General features: G+C 40.9%; 1 protein-coding gene across 1 annotated transcript in view; it reads right to left on the bottom strand.

The window, feature by feature from the left end:
• Nucleotides 1–927: 927 nt before the first annotated feature.
• Nucleotides 928–20,503, bottom strand: part of LOC147817666 (uncharacterized) — a 90,836-nt gene continuing 71,260 nt past the window's right edge. The window contains exons 2-3 of the mRNA XM_087169918.1: nt 3,138–3,205; nt 928–1,108 (exon numbers count right to left, since the gene is read on the bottom strand). Coding sequence (XP_087026044.1) covers nt 928–1,108; nt 3,138–3,205 — 249 coding nt within the window. The remainder of the gene's footprint in view (nt 1,109–3,137; nt 3,206–20,503) is intronic.

Below are 20,503 nucleotides of genomic sequence, written 5' to 3'. Positions count from 1 at the left end.
ACAGTTTAGCAATACACATAGTAGAGGCACAAACAAGCTTTTAAAAAATGTAAGAAGTGTAACCAAAAAACTATTTTATGATCCATATTGTCTGCCGGTGAAGCAGCTGCGTTCTGTCTTACTGCAGTTTATCAAGGGACTGCATTTTCCTTCGCACTTATTCAAACACCAAAACACTGCTATGCTTTTTGCCTCAGGGTTCAAATTACACAGTAGCTGTCTAAATGCCAAAGATGGCTAGCAGCTATGTTAGCACCACTTATCATTGTCAAACTACCACTTCAAGCTGGGCGAAATAAGCAAACTTGAAAAGTGCAAATGTTTTTTGTGCTTTAAAGGACTGTCAAGTGTAAAAACTCAGGGGGGGGGGGGCGGACCATCTTGTCACACTTTCCACACTCTTTCATATATCTTAGGATCAATACATCATATATTTAAAAACTGCATACCCAAATGAAAGTCTCAAAGTCTCAGGCATACATTTTGTATTCATTTCATTTACAGAGCTGCTATATCAGCAGGTAGGCTGTCACACTCGATTTTGCAACAAGTAAAATAAGAACCAATTCCTTGTTGGGTTATTTTTTACTCCAAATGAAATATTAAACACAGCTAAAGAAAAAAAAAAAACATGTCATGTCAAGCATTTAAACAAAGTGCTGGAGCCTGGAAGGGTTTGGTCCTGCAAATTCTGTCTACAAGTACACATCCCTGTTGTAAGGCTGAACCCCTGTCACCCGAAGGCCAGTCTGAATATTCAGTGTGTTTGCCACAATCCCAGAGATGTCATAAACCGTGATTCTTTTCCCCGGGTTGTTCCTCATCCAGTCAATCTGACACTGGCTTTATGTTCAGCTGTCCATAAATGGTTCTGTCCAGAGGTTGCGGCCTATGTGAGCAGAACTGTGCCACTTTCTATGGCAAAAGTCAGTCCGTCGGCAGAATGATGGGAGCTGCGGTTGTCCTGAAGGAATAATCCACCGCTTCTCCTTTGGCATGTTCAACAAAATGATTAAGGAAATCTACAAAATGTGTTTCTATGCAGCCGGAGGCGTTTTGCTCCTCCTTTGCTTCTAGGCGGTCAGGGGGTGATTGCAGGAGTTCACCCCTGGGAACATGAAGTAGGGGGTAATATTACTCCTTGTTGGTGAGACTGCACATGCTAGTGTCACAAGGGTTAACCCCCTTTCACCAGATGTCAGTGACCCCTAGCTGTTTTAAACCCAACGCCTGGCCACCAATCAGTCTGGTTTCATACCAGTTTCATCCATATTCCAGATGTGTCCTGGTCCCATGTCATCCTAACACCCTCTACAGAGTGTCAAAGAAAACCTTGACATTCTCCTCGTTAAAGGCACTTGCTCTGGCAGGGCTAGTTGCCTCTGACTTCCCGAGAGAGAGTGCAGTGTACGGTAAAGGGATAAAACACATTTACAAATTTCAGATTTAAATTTGTAAATGTGTTTGTAAATTTACTTTTGAAGAAATAAACCAGACTTGCACATCTGTGTGGTGGTGCAACAGCTCACATATTTTTTGGGGATTAAAAAGATATTTCCCATATTTACAGCACATTGAAAAGATCTCTTTTTTTCAATTATTTCAGGATATATAAAATGGGAAAACATCAAATCTATGATATTAACAAAACTCAAAATTTCTTATCTTTGTATCACTAAATGACAATTCAACATGTGCAGCCAAAGCAGCTGTGTACCGTCGCACTGCAGGAAATCAAGGGACTGCATCTTCTTTGCACTTATTGAAACACCAAAGCACTTTTTTGCCTCAGGGCCCTTTCTCAATGTGGTGGAGCAGGTTTTTAGACAGTAAGAAATCTTATATATATATATATATATATATATATATATATATATACAGTGTATATAATGGAGTAACAATAAATGTATTATATTAACAACAGTTAACAATTTTATTTTGTAGAAAATAGCTGATTATATGGACATTCTTAGCTTCACTACTATTACCATGAAATGACAAACAAATCATTTGGTAGAGCAGGTTTTTAGACAGTGATTTGAGCCTAAGTCACCTAATTCTGTTCAGTGCTGGACCTTTGAATATTCCAGTCCTCATGTCCACAGGGACTTTCCCAACCCCTTAGTCCATGGCCCACTGGTGGGCCGCGAAGGTGTTGCAAGTGGGCTGACAAATCATTTGCAAAACATAACAGTTTAGGTGAAAAAAATGTAATTATAAATTATAAAAAATTTAGTTAAGTTCAACACATCTTGTAAAAAAACATTATAACTCAAAATGAACTCTACCAAACAGGTGAACAGTACATTAAATGGTTAATAGGCATGTACACACATGTACACACCATGGCCTGCTGGAAACTGCAGCTCTTGTGCTACTGCGAATTTTGAACGCTAGTTATATTCAGTCTGGGCTAAAAACCTGATGTAGAGATTCATACCCAACCGCTGCTGTTGTGATGTGAATGTCTCACAGTATTGAGCCATACAGTAGTTCATGTTATAATCCTTCGCTGCACTCTTAAACAATTTATTTGCAAACGTCACCTGCCTCACTGCCCGTAAATCACACAAAGGATAAACTGTATGTGTATTACACTATCCACATTTGAAGATGAGTCACACACGGTTTCAACTCAACAGAGAAGTGTTACCCATCCTTTTTGCCAGTGTATTTTCTGCTCTTTACAAGCATGTTTCTTGTTTCAGAAGTGTGTATGTGCATGTGTATGTGTGTTTATTTTATTCCTGGGAGGGGTGAGGAAGCAGGGCACATCAGATAATACACCAATGACATGACATCAGAACATACTGTTCACAGCACCAGAGGAGCGGCTGAGGACAGGATATGGACAGGTGGGGGAAAATAGACTGATGATTTAAAGTTGTACAAGAAAATGGGCAAAACGGATACAGGCGTTTGTTTAAAGGTTTATACGAAAAAATGGTCCAAGTCGGATGCTGTTTGGTTTCAGTCATTGGAAAATATACTTAACTATCAATTACTGAAACATCAAGCCAATTAGAGGATCATCATACCAGACTAATTCTACGCTTCTGGCACTCTGAGCACCATTAAAGCATTCATAGACATTTACATGTAAATGTTTCATGAATATAAATCTCCTTTGTACTCACCTCCAGAGAGTGCTCTCAGTGACGCTGCCAATGTGAAAGTCATACAGCTTGGTTAAAATCAGGATCACCTGCAAAGAGAGAGAATTGAACCATTACCATATTTTTTCAAAACGGAAATCGAATGCACAAAGTGAATTTTTCACAGCAGTGAAATGTTGACTGGCGTCCAACATCACAGAATATCACATTTATTTTATTGCTCCTTATGATCGTGGTCGTAATACCAGAATATAAAACTTGTAAAACTTTCCTCAAGTGAAGGAGCTCAAGTATCTTGGGTTCTTGTTAAAAAAGAGAGGGTACGCTACAAGATCAAGTACACGATCAACAGGTGGGTTGGTGCGGCATCAGCAGGCACTGTACTGGACGATTGCGGTGAAAGGTACTCGAAACAGGTCAGTCTATTTTCCAGCTCTCACCTTTCCAAACTGCGCCTATGGTCCTGAGCTTTGGGTAATGACAAAGAGAATGAGATGTGCTGAGCCAAGAAGGTCTACCACTTATCAAGTCAACTCTCAGCAAGAAGACGAGTTTCCCTTTTAAAGTCAGGAGAGAGAGAGCTCAGACATCTGGAAGAAGTTAAGATTAGAAACACTCCTTTCTGTTGAAAGGGGCCAGTTGATCGTCTGATCAGGATGCCTTCTGGACGCACTCCTGTGAAGATATGCAAGTGGATGGAAGGACCTTCCTTGTTCAGATAGCTTGGAAATCAAAACAAAGCACACTAAAGCTTAAGCTTAGCCTACTGTTAAAGCAGAGTCAACACCTCCTGCAGCTGTTTCGTGATGGATATTCTGGTGAAACACTGGGCACAAATACAGACATGAAAGCACAGACACTGACCGAGTGGAGATTAACAAAAGATTATTATTGATCAGTGAGGGGATAGAACTCACACAAAGTCTGGCTAACGCTTTTATACAACAAGTACAAGGGAGAAATAAATGCAGAAACCGATTGGTCGAGATACAAATCAGCTTAGGTTTAAAACCAATAACAAACAACCACGAGGCATACATTTGCATATCTGCTACTTTCACAGTATGTCCTTGAACACAAGACACTTAAAGTTACTGAAAGACTCAACCCATACGCAGCCCCTTGGCCTTTCAGGTGACCTCTTTACCCATTAACAGGATGAGGGGAATAGTGGGCTTTTTCAACACATTTACTGCTAATGATGCAATCAGTGTTACAGGAGAAACTCCTGAGACTGAATGAACGATTAACTAATAACTTCACCTCCACATTTTGGTATTTAAGTGATAAACCAACCATTTAATCCTCTATTACTTTCACAGCTTCACAGTAAAAAGTCGTATATGGCTTTTACAGTGCAAGAACAGATACTGTAGATCATCTATTCATTTATCAACTACTTTCTTGCCATGCCATATTTGCACTTGTGACCTGCCTGTTTGACCTGCTTCAGTATCCACACACACCATCAAGTATAGCTCAACTATTTGTTAACTCAATCTGTAACAAAAAAGTACATACTCCTTAAGGCCTGTAACAAAATAATTGTGCTTACGGTAAATTGAATTCTCCCCAACACCAGTTGGGAAAACACTACAAGGTTCTGGGAGTAATAGATTAGCATGCTGGGAGGTAGTGCTTTGCATAATTAGCACTGTGTAACAAACGCTGTGTATGCCACTTTGAAACTTAGTTTTTCTCTTGATGGAGCATGCTGCCATCCTCGCCCCTGTGGAAAAGCCTAATCCAACAGTCTCTGTGTTGACATCTTTGGTCTCTGCTCTTTTTGGAGAGATAATCAGCAGGCGGGCACTTTGATAAGCACTGTGCAAGTCCTCAGAGCAAATCACAAGACATGGAGGCCGAGTCTACCATGACAGGATCAGCGGTCAGCTGTGATACTCCACTCCAGAGCGGAGGATCACAACTCTGTTGCACAAAGAGACAGCTGCGGGTAGGAAGTTGCAAGAGAGAAAAGAGGTAACGCACTTAACTAGGGAGAAAAACACTGTTTATTAAACTCGGCCATCTGGTAAGATCCACGGCTGATGTTCACCTCTGGGTTATAGGATGTAGTCAGAGTTGTGTGAAGACATTAATTAGCAAAGGTGAAAACACAGAAAAGAGGGACTTCAGCGTGCGCGCAATTATTTAGCATATATCTCACACTTGACCTGACCTCACCGGGGAAACATCCTTTTATATAATAGATGCTATTTTCATCCATCAGTCCATGTGTTGTTTGCTGCACTGTTTTCCTTCCCTGACTAAATGACTGCTGCTCTCCCTCATTAGCATCCACGTCTCTCGTTAGCATTTCCCTCCCCGCAACAAGCTTATGTTTGTTTAAAGCAAACTGACAAGCTCGACTTGAGTCACTTGGCCGGGAGGGGATGCAGGAGGTGTGGCCTTGACTCTTCTGACTGGCATCAGCAATCAGGGGGTTAGATAAGAAGAAACTGAATCTCTCTGTATATATTGGAAAAGAACCAGCGTCCTGGAACCCTCGACCTCCTTTAGTACTCATGTGCTCCTGAAGCGCTGAGGCCCGCAGACTTCCAGGACCTTTCCACCTCTGGCTGAGCCTCACTATCCCCACAAGCCCTCTGAACAAGTCAGCTGTTCACCAGGGACCCTAGGATGGTTCTTGTGGGAAGATGTGCCACATGCCCGAGGGATCCTCCTACTAAGACTGTGAACATGTGGTTCAGGCAAAGCAGGACTGCAGTGCCAGGGAGAGAGCCATGCTGAATAACAAGTAAATGGATTCTTATCATGCGGCTGCCTCACACAGAACAAAAACCAAACAGGATCTGTGTGTATTAATGTGTTTATTTAGGTGCATATTTGTTGATAGGGCACATGTGTAGAAATGAGTGCATGTGCTCCTGTGTGCTGTCAGAGATGTGTGGTCTTGCCTGCTCGGGGGTGTGTGTGTGGGGGGGGTGGGGTGGACACACACACACACACACACGCATGAGTCATCTCATCCCCACATGACAGTCTGAATTTGAAATTCAACATTGAACAACCAGCTGAAACACAGAGAAACTACTTTCGTACCCTTAGAATAAAATCTTTTCAGCCAATTTTAAAATAATTTATTAAAGAATATTTAATTCACTAAGCCTCAGACCTATATAAAAGCCTTGGGCATTTTTAAAAGAGCACTTGACCGTTACTCTTACTGTTTATTCACATGCTTGCTCACAACTGTTCACGGTCTTTGTCGGACGGACAGCGCGGACAAAACTGCAGAGTGCAATCCAAAAAAAGTGCGTCTATTTCAAGTACACTCTCCTTCTCTAAATCCCCATTTGACTTGCAATTATAGAATCAAAATGTCAGTCACATTGCACTTGCATTAGCCTTGTTGCCTCAGCAATTAACCAACTGTGGTGAAAACATATTATTTGCATAACTACCCCCCCACACACACACACACACACACACACACACACACACACACACACTCCCCTGTCCTCAGAGCCCGAGTCAAAAGCCAAACACAGTTTTGGATACAGCTCCTGCTCATAGCGCGCTAATGACAGCAATAATGACTTTTCCCAGAGAAAAAAATCCAAACTCCTCTCTTTGCAGACCAATAGTTTAATTGTGATCATGACCTTAAGAGTTGTCAATTTTTATGCCAGGTAGCGGCACAAGGCAGGATAGCAAGGTTGTTAAATTACACTCTCTATGAATAACAGTGGATGAATGTGTTCATTCATTCATTCAATGGAGTAATCATTAAAAGAAAAAGCAGATGCTAACAGAGCACTGACAGCCACGTGTGATGTTTGAATTATGATGTGAACCCAATCAAATCTAACTTTTCAAAGAAATGAAAAACCACGAAGCAAAAATGGACAATGAGATTAATCTGATCAACAGCTTCCTGTGTGCAGAGCTTATATCATTTTTGCTAATGAATCTTACTTCATAATTCATTTCCCCCTATTGAAAAAGCTCTCTTGGCATCAAAGTGACTGATCAAAGTGAAACAAAAAGATTTAACAGTTGAATCCACATCCACCGCACAAGGATCTTCTCCAACACAGCTCCTCCGACACTTTGTGTTTTTTTTAGCTCAAACAATGTCAAAGACGTCCACTTTCTGCACTCCGCTCGGAAACAAAAGAGCTCTCCGTGCCTTTGATTGCAAAATGTCATGGTACTCCTGTATTGACACTCTCACACACAACTGAAAACAAGCTTTTAGTCGTCTGCAAACAAACGTCAGGATAGTCGACACCAAAATGGCAGCTGGAACTGATCATTATCTCGAAGTGATTAAGCTTCTCCGCCTTTCAGTAGCATGTCAACAGCTGAGCAATTACTTTGTCAATTTGCAAGAGCTGTTTATGAGACGTAATGTCAACTGGGGGTGATAGAGCTCCCGGTTGATGTCGAGGCAAAGGCCGAAAAACAATGAAACCTTTCACACAATTTGGCGCGACTGCGAGGGAGAATGAAGCTATCGACTTAATGGTAAGTGGATAAATACACATCGAGATGTTTGCAAATAATTGTATGGATCGTAAATGGAAACGAATGGAGAGTTGAAATAAAAGAGGGAGACAACAACAAGAGAGAATCTGACACACAGGATTCAACTGTCATCTGTCGCCTTTGTTTTCCTGCTGGCTACGAAGAAGAGCGGGCTCCGTGACGACGAGGTCGATCCGCTTGTTCATATCTTTTGGTCAAAAGGTTGGTCGACCTGCGCTGTGCAGCAAATAAAACACTGTAATATAACAACACAGACACAGATAACCTTCAATCTCAGCTGCACCATTCAATAGATCAACTAAGGTGTTGCTTAATGAACCCACACACACACACACGACTTTGCCGTTACTCTCAGCTCCACATTCCAGCATCTTCTCTGTCAACGGCCGCAGCAGGCAACTGTCTTCAATGTTAAAGCTTCGACAAAGCTTTAAACAGCAGCCACATATTTTTCTCAAGAGTTGACGGAGTCCAAAACAGAGCCGTCGACGAGCCAATACTGGACTTACATTTGTTACGAGGCCAAAGACGTGACTCCAAATTAGTGTTAACGTTGCTCCGTGTCCTTTGAATGCGTAATAGCAAATTATTTTCAAACACATTCACCACCACAACTTTATGAGGTGATGAAATGTCAGTTGTATTTTTCGATTGTTCTGTTGTCTCCAAGTGGCCAAGAGATCTACTGAAGACGACTTGTGATATTAAAGGAGTTGTTAGCTCGTTAGCTCCTGGTCAAGGACAATGAAGTGCACATGATGAAACTCTGCGGCTGGTGAATGGAACAAACCGTGGAAGTTTACAATATCTTGATAGCTTTTGATTAAGCAAATAGAAAGGCCAACACAGGCTCGCGTCAGTTAGTGTCATGGAACACAAAAGTGAGTGTATTGATTTCATGTACCTGGACAGGAATTGAAAACAGAAATGTAGCTTTTGATTTAATGAAGCGTTACATTTATTAACAGAAGTTGAAAGGAGGCAGGTTGTGGTGGGCGGTGGGTGTAGAAGGCGCACAGCTTTCACACCAGCGGCCGGCGTTCACATCCAGTTTGGTCTGTGGTCAAGTTGAGGCAATTAAAGCATTTAGGTCAAAGCTACGTCCACATTATAAAATGCTGTTTTAAAAGGAAAAAGATCTCTGTCCAGATGACCGATTTAACTCTATATCAGAAACGATCTCCGTCCATACGGACACACCTGAAAGTGCATACATTACTGTACATGACCATTCATGAGCGCTGGGCACCATGCCACACAAACGAGGCAGATTGTCTTCCCTGCAATTCCACTGCACAACAGCTTCTAGCAAAGACAACAAGGTCAGTAACATTTACCAACTTGCGTTGGTATGGTTCGGCTGTGGGGCGCTAAAATATGGGATTAGGATGAATACCCTTATCATGATGAAATAAGAGAAGAATTGCCATTATTCCTGATTTCTAAAAAAGAAAGGTAAAGGAAGTAAAAGGGTTCGGGGCTGTGCTCGTGAACTCCTGGATACTTCTTACTCTCTGTTTTAATCACAAACCTCTGCTTCAACATTGAGACTCTTTAAATATTCACCTATTCAGCTCCTCCGTGGAGTCTGTGTAATCACGAGCCATATTCCACAGTTTGTGTTTCATACACAGGGACAGAAAGCCTTGAGCCATCTGGACTTGGTGTCCCACAAATTCTATAATGTCAAGCCTCCGTGTCAGCCTTAAATAATGTGAGGATTTCGAGCGGAAGAAAAGGATTGCACTTGGAGAGCTGGAGCTAAGGTGAAAGGTGTGGGTGTCTGATTGTGGCCCTGTTGAAGTGCTTCGAGTTTTTGTGTGTCCATCAAACTCTGCAGTTAAGGTCAATACGTCCAGCATCAGCAGCACATGTGCATGTAATGTTATATTAATGTCATTTGTATTAATTATACAAATGTCAACACAGGCTACAAGTTGAAATATATAATCCCCTCTAGCCTTGAATTGATATAGCTCTCTCTTAATTACCATCGCACACAGCAAAGGAAAACATAAATAGAAGTCACCGCTCTGAATGTGGCAATTAACTTACCAGTACCGTGCAAATTAAATACACGTAACACTTCAGAGATGAAGGCCATCGCTGGTTAAAAGGAAGGGAATTAAGATGTGGAATGAGTTGTGTTTGCATGTGTAAAAGCAGTCCACCAGGGTATGTTGTGGCTGTCTGTGTTGTAGTCCCATCAAGGCCACACCAGGGAGGAGACCGCAGTGCTCGTTCCCCTTCTGGACATCGCTCACTCCTTCTCTCCTTCGCAGCTCCCTCCTTCTCTTTCTCTGTCTCTTTCTGCCACTCTGCTTCTTCACACTCTCTCCATCTGAATTACTTCCATTCCCTTCTTTCCCTCCATCCTCCCCCTGTTTCCCTCTCGTATGCCTCCCCCGGAGTAAATTCCATCTCTCATTTATTCCGTCCTTCATGTGTCTGTCTCTCCCTTGTTCCCTGTTTCCTCGCCGGCCACATCTCAGCCCACCATTACCTTACCAACTCGGAGGATTCCTCCCAACTAAAGCCCCTGTATCTCCGTTTATTTGGGCCTGTCTTTCTCCCCTTCCCCTCGCACTCTTCTCCCTCGGTTTTTCTAACCTTTCTAACCAAACTCTTATCTTTATTCTCTCACATGTTTTCCTCTAGTTATCTCTCTTCCTAATGCCCCTCCTTGTCTCCCACCGTCTTTTACTTTTACCTGTCTGCCTAGTTTTGTTTTCCTTCTCTATTTTTCATCCAACCATTATTTTTGACCTATTAAAGTAAGCAGGGATAGACTTTGCCTTGCCTAATAAAGTCATGTACTGTAAATGCAGTGGTTGTGGAACTCCAATGTGGGCTATTTTTATTTAAAGTGACCCTTTTTTAAATATTAAAGTTACACTTATTACATAATTACATGCGTATTAAAGGTTTTATTTATACTGAACGTTGTAGTGTTTCGCTACAAACACTGAACACACACGGTTCATCTGGTCCTTGTACTTAAATGTATGTCACAATTCTAATGCTACTGTGATGTCCATATAAAATAAAATGATAAAATAAATAATAGACTATCTAAAAAACAAATCACCCAGTCACAGTCAGCATGGAGTGCCTGCCTGTTGGCGTGAAGAAGATCATCCTTCTCCTGGTTTGTACATTAGTTGGGATGTTACTCAAACATTCAGATCTTAAACTCAGATTTAAGGTGAGCAGAGGAGTGAGAGTGAGAGTAACTTTCCCTCTTCAGCAGATGAATGTGGAAACAGCTTTCTAGTGTCAAACTACACACATCATTCAGCACAGTGGCACTCAAACATCACACAAGTAGTGGAGCAGATGAGCTCTTATATGGTATTGTACACTTTATGACTAAAGCGTGAAATTTTCTCCTGTATTTCTAAGAACCGTGAAGTTTATTTTCGGACGCGGCGGCATTTCAGGTTTGACCGCTGGGACAGGGCATCAGGAGGGGACCTACTTAAGGCTCTTATATAGTAATATGTTTTTCTTTCAACTCAAATTGAAACTTTTCAGGTGGCAGATGTCATTTTGGAGCAAAAGCTCCCTCTTCATTGGATTGCTTTATCGCTGACTGCTACAAGTTTCTGCTTAAGCAGGCGACATGGCATTCAAAAAAGAGCCACAAGATCAATATGGAGGTACAAGGTGAGGGAAAGGTCAATTGATAAAGCAATCAAGTCGTCAGCATGGCAGGGAAGATATCGTGAGCGTATCATCTTCATCACCTCTGCTGGACTTCTGGAGTACAGGAGGAATAACCTTTCCAGCGCACTGAGATAAACCTGTCATATTACGCCGTGCACCCCCCCAAACAAAAAAAAAATAAAGTTTTAGGTGATGCCATTTCACACATGCTCACTATATCCTACCACAGCTTCAAAGACCTGAGATAGAGACGTTACCATAACAACCATCTGTCTGTAAAGCACCTGCAAATGCTCGAAGAGCTCCAGCCATTCTGGATCCACAGTTTCTAAAAGTCTCGAGAAACCCGGTGCTATCTTCTTCAGAGAGGATTAATAATTCGTCAAAGCAAGGATATTCTGGCACGAGTGATATGAAAATGCTGAAATGTGCCCGACGTCAAAAGGAAATTGGAAAGTGATTTCGTGTACTTATATTACTTTTTGCTGCACCGCCATGAGCTCAGTGTCTGTATGCAAAGCATGATACTGAGCTGCTGGGTGTAACGCCTGCTGCCATTTTGAATGATAGCCGTACGCCGCTGGAGGGTTCATCCAAAAAAGCACAAAGCAGCCACAGTCCTCCAGATCTGAATCAAACCATATGTTCAAATTATTCCTTAGCATTTGTTTCATCCTCCTCGGAGTACACCCAGGATGTTGTTTTGCTGCATGAAAACAGCTCCGCGGTGTAAGGTAAGATGTCAGCCTTATTCTAACACCTAATTAGGCTTAACTAACTCTAAAAATATGTGCAGATTTAATAGGAATTCAACATTGTCTTAAATAAACACAGGGAAAATTGCTTCGCTTCAAAGTCTTTGGTTTATGGGGAGAATAACTTCAACATTGTTATTAATAGTCCCCATTTGCATGAGGCTATTTTTGTCACTTCAAGAGCATGCCACCACACACTAAGATTTCCTATTTGCCCATTTTTCTCTCCCATGGTGCATCTGTCTCTCAGGCCAGCTCTTGAGGAAGTCAAGCGAAGCAAACACTATCTGGGTAGCCACGGAGCCTGCACTCGGGGTTACAGCTTATCACAGTGCTAGCAAGAGTGCAATAAAAACAAAGCCTGTGTATACTCCATGACTTTACTCCATCATGCTATATAACACAGATACAGATAGAAAAATGGCGGTGGAATTTCACTGACACACAGACACAGACTTGCCACATATCACAGTTAAACTAAAAAGAAACCCCACAATCTCACAAGCTAACACTGATTGCAGAAAAGAAAGGATGTGGAAGTATAATAATATATCTTTGACAATGTGTAGCAAAGACTTCCACTTTTCTTTGTTTTACTCACTCTTTAAAAATCTTATCATTCAATAGATGTAGGGTTAATTCAGTGGGAGCCCACAGTGACAATCTAGGAGATGTTCAAAGAATTTTCATTTCTCTGAGGGAACTATTTTTATAAGAATATAGCCCAGCATGTTCACTAATTAGAAAGCAGGGCAATAGCTGCTGTGCATATTGGAAGCAAATTATACCCCATGTTGAAGAATGGACTGGCACAATAAAAACTCAGAATGTCACAAATAAGATATTATCCAGTAAAGCCTGGAAATATGTACAATATATGTCTACCGAATGCAACAGCAGCTGCATGTTTTCCTTCTCTGAGAGAAAAGAAGAGAGCAGTAGAGGAACATGTTGTTTTGTGGGGAACATGTGGATCTGTGTATTATAACCTCATTGTCATGTTTCTGTATTCTGAGTGGATTTGTTTGTCTTGTCAGATTTGGGCACATGCTGTACAGGTGGTACTGTGTTGTGCAGGTTTATTGTCAAGTTCAATCCAAAACAAAGTGTAGTCAATTGTGAATCAAAACCAGGCACAGTGACAGAGCTGAGAGAGGAAGGAAACATGGGGAGGGACGACAAAAGGGCTTTTCAGCAGGAGTAAGGACGTGGACATTGCAGGTATGTGGTATCAACTCTCTCTCTTCGAAATGATGTTTACATATGACTAATGCCAGCCTTGCATCAAACGACTTTTCACTCATTCACACGGCGATGATACATCAGGGGCAATTTGGGGTTCATTATCTTGCCCAAGGACACTTCCAAATGCGGAGCAGAGGAGCCGGGAACCACCGACCTCCCGATTAGTGGACGACCACACGAGGCACAGCTGACCCAATAATAACAACAACAATAATAATAATAATGTTGAAGTTCAAAGAGCAGTCTGGGAAAATAACTTATTTTCTTTCTTTAAATTTCCACCAGGAGCATGATGGAAAATAATCTCAAAGGAATCTATTCTTGCAAATATTGACCCCGCAACATCTCTGGTCTTGACAAAATCTTATAGTGTGACACTAAAACCTCTGTGACTTATGACACATTGTTCATAGATGTGAGAGTGTGTCAGACTTTAGTCTTTTCAAAGTCTTTTCAAAGCCTTCTAGTGTATGGTAGGCATCATTTGCAACAGCAAATTTACATTTTGTAGAAAATGAGCGGAGTAAATGATGTAGATAATGAATTTCATGGTTATGTTCCGGCACTCACACTTTTATGGTCTAGCTTGTCACCACAACATAATTGGTAAAACAATTTAGTGACAAAGGTGTACGAAGTATACAAATGTGATTTAGGAGACAGGGTTGGTATGCACTCTCACCATTAGGTTACTGGGGCAACCCCCTCTTGACTTTTGAGAGACAATAAAGAATAAGATCTAAACTGATGCAGCAGAGGCTCAGATATCCTGACTTTTGATCCTTAGTTTGGGTTAAGATCCAAAAACACTGGATCCCATACTTTGCAACTTATACTATCTCTGATAGATTATGACTCTTGCGGGATCACTACACCTGCAAGGCGACAGTTACATTATACACAAAGACTGCCAAAGATGTCAATCGGCTACATATTGGTCGCTTTGCTAGCTTGTCCATCTGTACTGTCAGAAGTCAATAACGATGCACATAACACCACGGTCCTTGAAAATTGTGTAAGTCTCAACAACAAAGGGACAAATGCAATGAAATGTGTTAAGCAGCTGATCACATTCATTGCTGCCTGTTTTACCTTATCTTTTGTCAAAGCAGTTCCTACCTTATCACTGTGAATCTGATGAATACAAAGATTTTCAAACGTACGGAAACAATAATAACAATAACAACAATAATATCATGACTCTCCCCAAAATATGACTGTATAGCTTTCATGGATACTGTGCCTGCTGGCTACCACTATAAGTCCTGTGATCAGGTCAGGCTATCTAACATTTTCCCAAACATTAGCAAAGGAGACATGGAGATAAACTATGTAATTCAAAAGTTCAGGCAAAAATGCCAAAAGAACAAAATAAGTAAAGATGAAGTTGAGAAGTTTCTAGCAGAAAGAAGAATTATGCAATTCTTGCCAAAAGGAGCCGATCTGACGGTCTGTGGCTCACAGGTGACAGACACCTGACTGTGAAATGTGCGAGTAGCAAATATTCTATTGGTAAGAAAATGGCCAGTTTTTACAAATTAGTGTGAAAAAGAAATTCTCAAGTGTAAACAGATATAAGAGACCTGATGTAAGCACAGGGAGTCAGAGTGGGGGGTGGGAGGGTGGGGGGGTGGCATAGCTGTGTTTACTGTGAATTTTTTTACCTGTCTCATAGAAGCTGTGAAAACAAAAGACACACTGTATACCATATTGACAAAGAAGACTGCAAGTTTTTTCTCTCAATAAGCGTGAATTACCCTGACAGCTGAAGGTCTAAACACATCCTCGAGCACAAGCTACGATTAATCTAATCAGAGTCATCTTCCACTACTACTCGTGTTACCACAGGCACATCATTTCTGATTAGAGGGACATATTGCTCTTTATTCAGCAAACGAGCTATAGGAATTAGTTGGAGTCTGTCATTTTCATCTTCACATTATTTCTTTTTTCCTCTTTGAGCTCTGGTAGTTTTTCCCGCTCTGGTGTCAGCAGGAGCAGAAGAGAAAGAGAGGAGAAGTGGGGCAGAGAGGTTTAACTGCAGGCGTACTCGCATGTCACTGCGAATCTTCTCAGAAGTGACACGATATGGAGGCAGCAGGACAGCTGATTAACACCAGGCTTCGTCTTACACTCTTAATTACGTTTCTCCCTCGCTCTGACGCCGTCTCCTGACTCTAGATGGTATGTGCTGATGGGTTGGTGTGAGAGAAAAAAATGGGAGCGGGAGAGGAATACTTTATAGACCTGCTGAGTCTCTTTCATCATATCCCAAGCTAATGCAGGTGTATGTACAGTAGCTGGACACCGCAGACACACTAAAAGCATCAGAAGTGAGCCGGGCATAATTAAAATTGCAACATATGGTCCTTTCAGGGACATTTTGTTATCCATCAAGCACTTGATCCATCAACTTGGTTCGACACAACCCAGCTCGCTGATGGCTCAGGGGCTGCTTACACTGACATCTGCTGCGACAATGCTGCACAAAGTGGTGGTGGTGCCACCCTGGTGCACCATCCATTACAGTTACGCCTTGACCGTGTTGTGGGAATCATTTGAGGGTAGACAGTGTTTATTTTAAGAGTAAAAGAAACCCCCTCTGATGAAAGTCAGGTTTTTATCCCTGTAAACATGTCCATATGGTGTTTTTATATCATGAGTGAAATGATCATCAACACCATGACTGAGTGTTTCCACCCTGAACTGCAGTGAACCAAACACAAGTCTCATAAAAACAGATTCAGACAGCCAGGGTTTCATACATCACAAACCTAAGGAACCAATCCTGTCAAGTTGTGGGGACGGGGGGCGGGGCTAAATAGACCTGAAACCTTGTCAGTACAGAGAGCCAGAGTTAGCATTAGCACAATCACTAACACTGTTTCAGCCACTACAAACAATAAACAAATAAAAGATGCTAACGGTTCTGACCCGTCTGCTAGTCTCTGGTTCTGGTCTCAGACTCCTCCTCTGAGTCTGGGTCTGACTGAGGCTCAAACATGTGGCTGAGTCTCTCTGATGTTTCCTCCTCTAACCATCTTGATGCTCTCTGCTCTTTCACCGAAACCTTGTCAGTGTAGCCAGAGTTTGCATTAGCACAGCCACTAACACTGTGTCAGCCACTGCCAGTGCCACTGTCAATTTCTCAATGAGGAAGTAAGTGTATTTTTTTCATTTTTATGTGTGAAAATCATGCTAAACAAAATATTAATCTAAATGAAGTATTTTTCCATAGCTCAAAAAAGGAATAAAGGAAACTGTTTGCTTGTATTTGTTCTGTCACAAAATGTTTTGTATTCAAAGAACAACATGACAGTGTGCAGCCATGTAAAAAGTTCCATGAGGCTGTTAAGAACAGCTTACTTTGAGCTCAATGCTAACATTAGCCTGATAACAGGCTCACAATGACAGAGTGCTGATGCTCAGTAGGTAGTGTTTACTATGTTTTCCAAATGAGTAATTATCACTAAACATAAAAGTTAGATAAAGCCCAAATACACACTTGGGTGAAAATGTTTGAAGTCAAGGGGATTTCTGTAAGTAATGGAGATATGACACACCACATGATGTAGTGTAATAGCTAAATTAATGAGTAAGGACTGAAAAACATGAATTGGCAGCTTATAAAGTTCCCTTTCAAAATCCTATGTGTTCTCTTTAATGATATGTGTTTTGCAGACAAATATCAAATGTGCTAAACTCCTGAACTTTATTTTTCCTAGAGAATAACTGAAGTGTAAAAAAAATTTACTCAAGGAAAAGCTCACTCCATTTCTGTGAAATTGGCCCATCAGACTGCATAGTTCCATAGAAAGCACAAACTGTCACTGCGTTGAAGTTCCAGAGAGACAGTGCTGCTCTTCAGTCCTGCCGACACACTCGGGACCGGAGCTTCAGAAACGCCTGCATGTCTCAACTCATCATCTGATGCCATCGCGGGTCACGGGCAGTGGGCATCACTTTGTGCCAACAACAGTAGCCTGGCAAACAAAACAGTTGGTGCCATGTGTCGCGTGGCGTGATTCATTTTGACATGCCTAGCGTCGAGTGTCTTCACAGCCAAGGCATTTTAAGTGAGTCATTTCTGAGAGTCAGCTCAGACTCCTGAGTGAAGCTCTGCTCTGCAGGTCCCCAAACAAAACCCTGTATAGAGAGGTTAACGCTGCTGTAATGATTTGCTACAGGATGCAATGCCTCATATAATGAGACCGCTGCGTTTTCAAATGAACATGGTTAGGCATTGACGGGTTACAAAGAAAAAGTAAGGATCGCCAGAGTTTGAACAAAATATTTATGTACTTTCCCCTCTCACTGTCTCTCAGCATGGCAAACTGGAAAAACTGTTATTGTGCTACATGGTTATAACAATAATTATAAGGACATGCGGCAACCACTGTTCTGCACTTAGCAACCAGTGCTCTGCTTTACTTTAAAAAAAAAGGCAGTGTGGGTCATCTATAGGGTAGGAAAATACACATCAAGTCCTGTTACACTGTAGGTGCAGCAGGGGCTAATCCACCATAACTGTAGCACAATTATGTTTGTTCACGTACACAAATAATACAGATGTTGTTGGTGTTTGAATATTAAAAGAAATACAGTTATTTGTGGAAACGTCAATTTAGAAGAGAGAAAAGTAGCCAGTGTTTCTCAATATACATATTGTTTCCTTTGACTTGCTAATGCTAAAAAGCCAGTAAATTAGCCCTTGTTAGCTTATATAGTTTATTAATCCTGACCAATAATCAGGCCTTTGTCAAAAAGAGCAGTTTGAGCACTTAAGATGAAATGTGAACTACAAAACTACTGAATTGGAATTTCTCCCAAGACATCTGATTCTAACTGATTCTGATTGATTTTGCAAAGCAATCAATTTGCCTCAATGAATTTTAAACAACTATTTTTTTTTTTAAAAACCATGCGTGACATTGCTTTAATGACTAGTACAAGTTCAGTCCTCACACGGGGGAATAAAAAAGACATTTCAAACAGCCCTTACTTATCTAGCCAAGCTTCAGTGTAGCTGTGAGAGACTTTCCATAAACCAATTAGGGGAAGAAAAGGTCATACAGTAGCCTTGGAGAAAAGGAGATAAAAGCCTGATTGGATTGGTTCATGCTCTAATTTTGACCATCACACTTTTCACACTTTATAGTCATTTAACTGAGCACAGAAGTAGAGAGAAGATGAGACTATATGCTCATTTCATTCTGTTTCCCGAACGCTACTGATAAAAAAGAGCAAACTTATCAAAATGTATTGCAAGCACCCAGATCTCTGTGTTCGTCTGATGCAGAGTGTGCCCAAAAGATGAAAATTGATCACAATCTATAATGAAGTTTTGTAAGAATAACAACAACATGAGACATGAGTTGCTTATCAGTGAAAACAAGAGGAAAGAAGAGTCAGCTGAAGGAGGAAAATCCCATGCTGTAGTATGAAAGTGGTGTAGCCTACTCACTCCGTGCTTCATGAGAACGTCAAGTAAAATTCCTCTAAGTATAGCACTGTACTTACAGTTTAGACTTCACACTGACATGTACAATCCGGGGGGGGGGGGGCTTTTGCCATTACTTAATTAAATACATCGCTGTGGGATAAAAATTCAAATTCAGTGATTTAGTTAAAACTTTTTAATTGCAAACACAATTTTAATGAGTTGCTGTAATGACTTAATGAAGACTTAATGTCTCTCAGTCTATATTTGATAAGTGCAGAGTTCCCTCAATTTACATGCCCGGAAACACTGAACACAGACAGCGCACTGACACAGCAGGCAGTTCATTTTCAAACCGTTTCTTAAGTCCAGAGAGTTTGTGGATGGTCTCCCCGTGACCTTTGTAGAGATATTCAACTACATCGTCTAACACTGATGTGAATCTCTTGTAGATTACCTATTTAGAGAAAGCAGTTGAAGACAGTTATTTCTTTCATTATATCTACCTGTCTCCTACATTGTGTATATCCTGAATGTTTAATCATTTGTTATTCATTTAAATTCAGATGACTCATTTCTGAGAGTGTGCTCTGAGGCTCTAAAGAGAAATAACCTGAACACATGAAATGGATGCATCTTCTCCAACACGTCTCATGCAGGGCAGTGGATGCAGTGTGGGACTATATGAACATACTTTCTTGAGGTTTGTGTCATGTATATTTATGCAACTTGTTTATCTATTGAGGCTCTAAAATATCTTTGAATTTGGTCTACAAGGTGCAGAAAAGAATTTGTGGGAGCACAGGGGAGAGATTTAAAGGTTCATAATTGGTGACTGGCCCACCTGAGCTCCAAGACTGCCACCGTCGAGGTTGAGGGAACCAAAGTCCTACAGGAGGGAATTAGTGTCCCGAAGTGTTGTGTTTGGCAGATGGGCTTAATATATGCTCTGAATCCAAGCATCCCAACATACAAAAATGTAGCTGATGTAGTCTATTTCTGAAATGTTTAAAAGCTTATTGTAAGGCTTTTGGTATGTAGATTCAACATTTAAAATATCACAAAACTAAATAAAAGAGTACAGAAAAACTTACAGGTTGTTGTGAAGATTGGGAATAGCTGTAATAGCTGAGAGCATGTGGTATCTTTGCAAGGATGTTAATTGCCTGACGTGTTGTTTAATTTACAATGGTCAACTTACTCGTCAGTGTTGAGGAAAAAATTCAACAATGGATTTCCGAAGGTAAATAAAAGAAAAAAATGAATCTATATTTAGTCAGCTTTTAACAGGTTGTCAACTTGTGTTGATATACTGACTAGAACATCACACAGGAATTAATTTATTTAGCAACTTTAAATTTTCTAGTTTTAATTTTCAGAGTGAAGACTCCTCTGTTCTGTAGTTTGAATAATATTCCTGATGGATGCGTGTCTTTAATACATGTGAAAGTTGTTTCTTCTCATATTAAAGTAAACAGTATTAACCATGACGAAGACTACTATCAACCCCTGCACAATTAAAGTTTAACAAGTCATTGGGCGCAGCCACGCATGTTGTGTTTGTACTGACTCTGATAATAAGTGGCTTCAACAAGAGCAGCTGCAGCTTTAAGTTCGTCATGTTAGACTGATGAAAATGTAGAAGGAAAACAAGTCTGACACATTTGTCAGCATGACTGATCAGCTGTTAATTCAAGTTTAATAAACTCAGTAAGTTTCACAGTCTCAATAAGTGTATGTAACTTTTGAACACTATGTTTTCTGTTCTG

Source organism: Seriola lalandi, unplaced genomic scaffold (genome assembly GCF_002814215.2).
Source record: "Seriola lalandi dorsalis isolate HSWRI2012SDOR001 ecotype SW California unplaced genomic scaffold, Sedor1 jcf7180002054921, whole genome shotgun sequence".
NCBI classification, from domain to species: Eukaryota; Metazoa; Chordata; class Actinopteri; order Carangiformes; family Carangidae; genus Seriola; species Seriola lalandi.
The sequence above is the reverse complement of the archived record's forward strand: the minus strand, read 5'-3'. Positions and strand labels throughout refer to the sequence as shown.